At 39.7% G+C, this 8,740-nt stretch overlaps 1 protein-coding gene across 1 annotated transcript in view; it reads right to left on the bottom strand.

The window, feature by feature from the left end:
* Positions 1–2,502: 2,502 nt before the first annotated feature.
* Positions 2,503–8,740, bottom strand: part of dctn5.L (dynactin subunit 5 L homeolog) — an 11,939-nt gene continuing 5,701 nt past the window's right edge. Inside the window, exons 3-6 of the mRNA XM_041575865.1 lie at positions 7,345–7,463; positions 4,266–4,377; positions 3,048–3,150; positions 2,503–2,917 (exon numbers count right to left, since the gene is read on the bottom strand). Of these exons, the coding sequence (XP_041431799.1) occupies positions 2,820–2,917; positions 3,048–3,150; positions 4,266–4,377; positions 7,345–7,463 (432 nt within the window). The 3' untranslated portion in view covers positions 2,503–2,819. The remainder of the gene's footprint in view (positions 2,918–3,047; positions 3,151–4,265; positions 4,378–7,344; positions 7,464–8,740) is intronic.

Genomic DNA, 8,740 nt, shown 5'->3' with positions numbered 1-8,740 from the left:
GTCTAGTTATTATTTAGAACAAGGTTGCTCTGGTGAAAGAATGCTCCTTCCATCCCATCATGCAGTGCAATAGCATATTTTTCATACTGTGTGTTAAAGGGGTTATTCACCTTTAAATGAACTTTTAGTATGATGTGGAGGATGATATTCTGAGAAAATTTGCAATTGGTTTTAATTTTTTATTATTTGTGGTTTTTGAGTTATTTAGCTTTTTATTCAGCAGCTCTCCAGTTTTCAAATTCAGCAATCTGGTTGCTAGGGTCCAAATTACCCTACCAACCATGCACTGATTTGAAAGGGAGACTGGAATATGAATAGGAGAGGGACTGAATAGAAAGAGGAGTAATACAAATGTGCAATAACAATAAAAGTGTCGCCTTACAAAGCATTTGTTTTTAGATGGGGTCAGCGACCCCCATTTGAAAGCTGGAAAGAGTCCGAAGAAGAAGGCAAACAATTAAAAAAAAACTATATATAAAAAAAATAATGAAGACCAATTGAAAAATTGCTTAGAAGTTGTCATTCTGTAATATATGAAAAATTAACTTGAAGGGGAACCACCACAGTACATATATCAACAGGCTATAGAAAACGTAGGGCCGTCTTGCTGTCAACAATATGTGCTGCTTGCTGGTCACTCCAAAAACCTCAATCATTACAGCATTATTCTTGTGGTGAGGGTAGGCTGGTGTGCCAGCAATGGAGATCCCAAAACATCACTGATGCTACTGCAGCCAGGTCTCCTGTGATAGCCATCAGGGCCTGATGGCATACACCCCCGGGTTCTAAGAGAGCTTAGTTCAGTTTTTGACCAGCCTCTATTTCTGATTTTCTCAGATTTGCTTTCATCTGGTATGGTACCTATGGATTGGAGAAAAGCTGATGTCATTCCAATATTTAAAAAGGGATTACCATCTCAGCCTGGCAATTATAGGCCAGTAAGTTTGACATCTGTGGTGGGCAAATTATTTGAAGGCTTGTTAAGGGATCACATTCAAAGTTTTGTCCTAGTGAATGGCATTATGAGCCATAATCAGCATGGCTTTATGAAGGATAGGTCATGTCAGACGAATTTGATTGCTTTTTATGATGAGGTAAGTAACATGCTGGACAGTGGGGGGGGGGGGCAGTAGATGTGATCTATTTGGATTTTGCCAAAGTGTTTGATAGTGTGCCCCACAAACCACTGCTTTCTAAACTAAGGTCTGTTGGGCTTAATGAAGCCGTTTGCACATGGATAGGAAACTGGCTACAGGATTGGGCACAGAGGGTGGTTGTTAATGGTACATTCTCTGCTTGGATTAAGGTTCTTAGTGGGGTCCCCCAGGGCTCAGTATTGGGTCCACTTTTATTTAACTTGTTCATTAATAATTTAGGGGAGGGTATTGTAAGTAATGTATCCGTGTTTGCAGATGACACAAAACTATCCAGCCCAATTAATTCCATCCAGGATGTGGCATCCTTGCATCAGGATCTTGACAAACTGGCAATCTGGGCAGCTAAGTGGCAAATGAGATTCAATGTTGATAAATGTAAAAATATCCACTTATACCCTTAATGGGACTGCACTAGGCAAATCCATTATGGAAAAGAACCTTGGAGTCCTTGTAGATGATAAACTTGGCTGTAGCAAGCAATGCCAGTCAGCAGCATCAAGGGCAAATAAGGTCTTGAGCTGTATTAAAAGGGGCATAGAGTCAAGGGAGGAGGGGGTCATTCTTCCACTGTATAGAGCACTTGTAAGGCCCCATCTAGAATATGCCGTACAGTTTTGGTCTCCATCACTCAAACAGGACATTATTGTATTAGAAAGGGTCTGAAAAAGTGCAACCACACTGGTAAAAAAAAAAGGAATGGAAAATTTCAGCTATGAAGAAAGACTGGCCAAATTCAGGATGTTCACGCTGGAGAAGAGGCGCTTAAGGGGGGAATATAATAACTATGTATAAATATATAAGGGGATCATAGAGTAATCTCTCTAATGCTTTATTTACCAGTAGGTCTTTCCAGATGTCACAAGGTCACCCATTCCGATTAGAAAAGAGGTTCCACCTAAATATTCAGAAGGGGTTTATAGGCAGGTTAAAAAAAGTAAAAAGGTTGAAAAAAGACACACGTCCATCAAGTTCAACCTAACTTACTATGTTACTACTATGTATGAGGATTCTCCAATGGAAACCCTTCCTGCTCTGTGTTGTTCAGGCAATTGTCAATGGAGGGATTAAACTTTACTTCTACTGTCAAACATCTAATCAGCACTATATCTGTTCCTCTGCTGCTATGGCACAATAAATCTTCCTATGTTAGATAACAATGAAATGACTAGGGAGGGATAACTATGGGTCGCACATCAGAGAGATGTAGGGAAAGTATATGCACCCTTTAAAGCAAAGTACAGGACATAGTTAATGTTTAGAAGAAGATGAAATATAGAATCTGGAAATCAGGATGTGAAGAGAGCATCTCATCCAGTATAAAAAACAAGAGAATGAGTGGCAGTTGTATAGCCAATGCAATTATCTGTTTTAATGAAAAGTGCAGCACTGGCAATACTCGGAGGCAGATGAGCATTGCTATGGGTTTCCTAAGGCAGTCCCAGCTGGGAGCAGCATAGCATATGCCTGAGCTGGAGCTCTTCAGGTTCAATAGAGTTCATAACAGAGTCACAAATAGGTGAGAGGCAGGGCATTAATAAATACATAGTGTTACATAGCTAGAGGGAGACAATTTCATACATTGTTAATCAATTGGATGCACATAACATATATACATTAACAAATTTAAAAAAAAAAAAAAAAAGCTCAAGCTGTAATAAGAGACTAAATCTGTGTCAGGGGGAGGAACTTCTGGTAGTAATTCTTGGTCACGTCAATCATGAGGTCTTGAGTGCATTCTGGGAGTTCTCCAGAAAACAGACCTAATAAAACGGAGAAAAAAATCAGACAAACTTTGTATCTGAGATGAGCCCATCACACCCCCTAGCTTTTTTATTGTGTTATAACCACCCCTTCTGCCAAATATCAGCGATTTATTGTATGCCAACTTACCCGGACATCCAGCAAACACCGTGAAGGGAGGAACCACGGTTTCTGGAGGTAACACAGTATTGTCCAGAATCTTACAGCAATCTTTTAAGACACATCTACGGCCCTGCAATAAGAAATCGTTTGGAACAAATGCGATGGCAGTGTTGATAAGATGGCCAAGGAAGTCTTGAACTCAAGGACATCACCAGATTCTGGCTTTCCTCCTTTTTAATGCTCTGCCAGGCCTTTACTGCAGCGGCTTTCAGTTGCTGTTTGTTTGTGGTCTTTCTGTCAGAAGTTTAGTCTACAAAAAGTGAAATGCTGCTCAATTGGGTTCAGATCAGGTGACTGACTTGGCCATTCAAGAATATTCCACTTCTTTGCTTTAATAAACTCCTGGGTTGCTTTGACTGCATGTTTTGGGTCATTGTCCATCTGTATTATAAAAAGCTTTCCAATTCAATTTGATTGCATCTAGCTGGATTTGAGAACCAAAATTAGAAAAAAGTTTCTGTCCAAAGATTTATGGACCAAACGGTATATTTACTACTCAATGTGTATGTTTTTTTAACAAATGATTATTGCAGGGGTTCCCAACCTTTTTTACCCGTGAGCCACAATCAACTATAAAAACAGTTGGGGAGCAACGCAAGCATGACATAAGTTCCTGGAGGTGCCAAATAAGGGCTGTGATTGGCTATTTGGTAGCCCCTGTGTGGACTGACAGCCTACAAAAGGCTCTACTTGACAGTACAACTGTTTTTTATACAACCAAAACTTGCCTTCAAGCCAAGAATTAAAAAAAAAGCTTTTAGGCCACTGAGAGCAACATCCAAGGGGTCAGTGAGCAACATGTTACTCACGAGCCACTGGTTGGGGATCACTGGATTTATTGCATGGGGGGGGGGAAGATGCTAACAACCCAACATATATCAATTGCAATTAGGGATGCACCGAATCCAGGATTCGGGATTCAGCCTTTTCCAGCAGGATTCGGCCGAATCCTAATTTGCATATGCAAATTAGGGTGGGGAGGGAAATCGCGTGACTTTTTGTCACAAAACAAAAAAAATTCCCCTTCCCACCCCTAATTTGCATATGCAAATTAGGGTTCGGATTCCGTTCGCTATTCGGCCGAATCTTTCACAAAGGATTCAGGGGTTCGGCCGAATCCAAAATAGTGGATTCAGTGCATCCCTAATTGCAATGCAGCTTTTTTTTTTTTTGCACAATACTCACAATCACACAGTTCTTTCCTATGTGGACATATGAGCCAATCTGCGCTGCGTTAACCACGCAGTCCTCTTCGATGAAGACGTGGTCACCGATGTGTAAAGGGAAAAACGCCACACTGCAATAAACAAAGAGAAAGGGGGTGATGAGCAATGACTGGAAATCACTACCCCCGTGTAATTGGACATTTGCTAAAATAAACAATGAAGAAGCATCTGAAACCATCCCTTCAAACTCCCATTGACTTCAATGGAAACCCCACAGTGGTTCTCGGCCTAAAAAAATGTGAATTAGTCTGTACTAGTGGTGTCAGGTGGTTCCTATAAAAGCCAATAAGAGGTGGCGATTGTTTCATTGTCAGCTGGAAATAAAATGTCACTGTGCTCAGTTAGCAAAAAACCTTAAATTGCAGCCACAAATATGTGCTCCATCAATGATTGGCTATTTGCAACCCTAATGCTGCCTATGGCGAAGTTCTGACCTCATGGTTAAAGGGGTGGTTCACCTTCACGTTAACTTTTAGTATGTTATAGAATGGCTAATTCTCAGCAACTTTTCAATTGGTCTTCATTATTTCTTTTTTATAGCTTTTGAAATATTTGCTTTTTTTTCTTCTGATTTAGAATTGTATTTATCAATAGGTGAAAGTTATAACACAGAGCAGGTAGGGTTTCCATTGGAGAATCCTCATACAATAAGGGTCCAATTTATCAAAATGTGAGTTTAGAGCTTAATAAATAAAAACTTGACCCACGTTCTAGTCATTCCTATGGGATTTTTAGAATAGTACTTATCAGTGGGTGAAAGTTATAACTCACCATTTGCTAAATACGGTTCTAAAAATGGTGAGTTTTTATTTATTAAGCTCTAAACTGACATTTTGATAAATAGGACCCTTAATGAGAGAGTTGGGTTTATCAAGCAGCATTGCTTTAAATGGGTGGCTTAACTTTAAATTAACTTTTAGTATGTTATAGAATGACCAATTCTAAGAAACTTTTCAGTTGGTCTTCATTATTTATTTTTTCAAGTTTTTTAATTATTTGCCTTCTTCTTCTGACTCTTTCCCATCTTTCAAATGGGGGTCACTGACTCCGTCTAAAAAACAAATGCTCTGGGGCTGGTAGAAAGCCGCCTCCCGCTAAACAAAACTAGATCTCTTGCCAGGGTCCTTCTATTCTATGCTAAAAAGGGGAGGCACGACACCCGCAATTGCTCAATGGGTCAAATTGATTAATAAACTCCCCTTGAAATACGAGAAGATATGGTCCCCCTGGTTAGATAGCCATGCAATTGAGGCCACCAATCACCAATCAGTGCCATTAATCATCAGCACCTTCCTATTAATCATCGGCACCCTGTTTCATGTTACAATGTATGCTATATTTATGCTATATGACATGACGGTTCAATGTACACCACCTTTCCTTTCCTTGTTTTTCTCACCTGTTGTTTAAAATGCATTAAAACAAAATAAAACCTATTAAAAAAAACAAAACAAATGCTCTGTAAGGCTAAAATGTATTGTTTTTATTACTCATCTTTCTATTCAGGTCCTCTCCTGTTCATCTTCCAGTCTCTTATTCAAATCAATGCATGGTTGCTAGGATAATTGGGACGCTAGCAAGCAGAATTGCAAACTGGAGAGATGCTGAATAAAAAGCTAAATAACTCAAAAACCACAAATAATATAAAATGAAAACCAATTACAAATTATCTCAGAATATCACTCACATCTACTTCATACTAGAAGTTAGTTTAAAGGTGAACAACCCCTTTAAAACCCATGACAAGAAATAAGACACTTCCAACGGGTCTGGGGCACAAATACACAGATAACAATTTGACGATTGTGTCCCTTTAAAACATTGCGACTGGTTTGCAGAACCCCTGTATGCCGTCATGTGTATTAATATCACATGAATCTGCTGTACAGCATGACTTCTCAGCACGTGTACAATCCAACCCAGTTTGGCTCCCCAGTATAATTATTGTCCATTATTATGGACAAAGGATTTTCATTTCCAGCCCACTTACTGACCCAGCTACAAAAAGATTTTTTGTCTGATTGTACGAGAACATAGAGGAAAATTACAACATTTTAGCTTCAACCTGGGCCTTGCAACATGTACTTATTTGTTACATAAATACTCATTGAAGAGCTGGCTGCAATTTCAGCAATTATGACAATCTGCGACAGCACCAGGATTTACACAATGTAACTTGAATACTAGGGCAGCAGGTGTCCAAGAACAAATGCACTATTATATTAGGGCAGTGGCCGATCGGGAGATTTGTCGTCTGTGATAAAAATGCACGACTGCAGGTGACAAATCTCCCAAAAATGCATCTCCATTGGAAATAATTCAAATTACCGGCCTAGCCGGTAAAACACCTGCTAAGGCCGTGGCCGGCAATGTAGTTGCCAGTAATTTGTAATACCCTTAACAAAAGCCCTTTGCCCTCCGGTGGAACTTACCTTTTCTTCATCTTCTTGGCACTGCGTGGCCACGCCCCTTTTGCGGAACAACACCCCCCATGGATCCGCCCCTTTTTGCATCACACCCATCCCTTTTTGTGTCACAACCCGCCCCATCACTGGCCGGTAAATTGAATTTTTGAAAAGGTGGCAACCCTACTGCCTACATACCAATTTTACAACTAAAAAGAAATAAACTTGCTGGTTCAGGAAAAAATTTTTAAACGGGAGAGTTTAGTTTTATTTGCAATGAAAATGGTGTTATTTAGAAAAAAAATACCTTAAATGACATGACAGAATCCCCTTCTGTAATTAACCTTTACTGTGTATAGCGCCAACATATTCCACAGTATTTTGAAACTAAACTTGCCTGGCTTTTCTTATGAAATAAACAAAGTGTGATCCCATTACTAGCTATATGAAAGGAGAAGGCAATGTAAAATCAGTGGGGAGTGCCAGTTTATCGCCTCAAAGTGACTATAATCACCTACCTCCTAGCCCTAACAGATCAGCACTCCCCATGATTTCACATACCTTTCTGCTTTGAAAAACAGATGTAGCGGTTCCTACTGTGATCCTTTATAATTCAGATTACAGACAACTCACCCTTTGCTAAATTTCTTAAAGGGAGGTCTGATCACACTGCGGCTTTTGATGACACAATGACGCCCCACTCGAACATTTGCCAGATCACCTCGTATAATACAGTCGTTCATAACAATCGTCTGCAAGAGAAGAAGGAAAAGTGACCCTTTATGTAAATCAATATACTCGGCTACTCTACTTTACTAAACATTGTCTTCAGACACTAACTTTATTTTTAAATAATAGTGTTTCTTTAAAGGAGAATGAAACCGTAATAACAAATATGGGTAGAAAAACTGTATTTTATATTGGAAACTTATTGCAACAGCCTAAAGTTCCAGAATGTCTATTACAGTAATGATTTAGTTCTTCAAATTTGTGCACAGGGGGGTCACCATCTTGCATTTTGTTAGGAGTGTTAATGACACTGCACAGGCTTAGTTTGTTCTGGGCAGCTTCTGAGAAGCTAAGCTTACGGGGTGTTACAAATCATCAAGCTGTAAATAAGGTTTGTCTGTCCAATAGGCTGAGGCTACAGGGCTGATTATGAAATTCTTCAGCAAACTTAAATGGATTCTTAGCTGCCATGTAACGAGAGTGAATTTATTACTAATCAACCCTGTATGGTGACTTTTATATTCTATATTTACATTATACTGTCGGTCCCTAAGCTCAGGTAAGTGAAAACAGCCCAGAGCATGAGCTGTGAAGAAGATGGGGAGCTAATGGGGCATCTTCATATGCACATAAGATCTATGCTAAAGGGATGTGGTTTCCTTGGGCTGGTACACAATCCCAAAGCATTTCTACCAGACTCTGATTATCTCTGCCCCAGGAGTGCCCATACTTTATTAATGTGGGGTCTACGTTTAGTGATGTTGCCCCATTATGATCTACATCCATAAAAGCATTGTTAGCATTCTGCTCCATGGAAAATATCGCCTACATATTTGTTTTATGAGAGAATTTATATTGCTATATTTAACAACTATTTCTTATGTAACATTAAGATAATAAATATCTGAATGAAAAGAATGAAACAGGAGGGTGATTTAGACAAGCTGTTAGTTGACAGTGTCTTGAGATCTACTGATCACCAGTTAAAAATCTACTGGTAGATCCCGATTTATAATTTGGGCACCCCTGCTCTACACTGTCTTTCCCTACTATCTTTTTGCAGGATAACAGGCTACCCACGGACCATTCCGGCTAAAATGAAATAGACGCCGGCGCTAATCACATGCGGCGATTCGTTTTCCCAAATCGCCCCAAGAGAAACTTCGGGCGACTTCAGAAAATTAATTGCTGCGTATGATTAGTGCCTGCGTTTTTTTTCATTTTAGCCGGCGCAGAGTATGGGAAGGCGTTTGGGGAGATTGGTCGCGCAAAGACGAGGCGATTAGTCGCCAGGCGACCA

This window comes from Xenopus laevis, chromosome 9_10L, assembly GCF_017654675.1.
Source record: "Xenopus laevis strain J_2021 chromosome 9_10L, Xenopus_laevis_v10.1, whole genome shotgun sequence".
Classification (NCBI taxonomy): domain Eukaryota; kingdom Metazoa; phylum Chordata; class Amphibia; order Anura; family Pipidae; genus Xenopus; species Xenopus laevis.
This window is presented reverse-complemented; position numbering and strand designations above follow the sequence as displayed.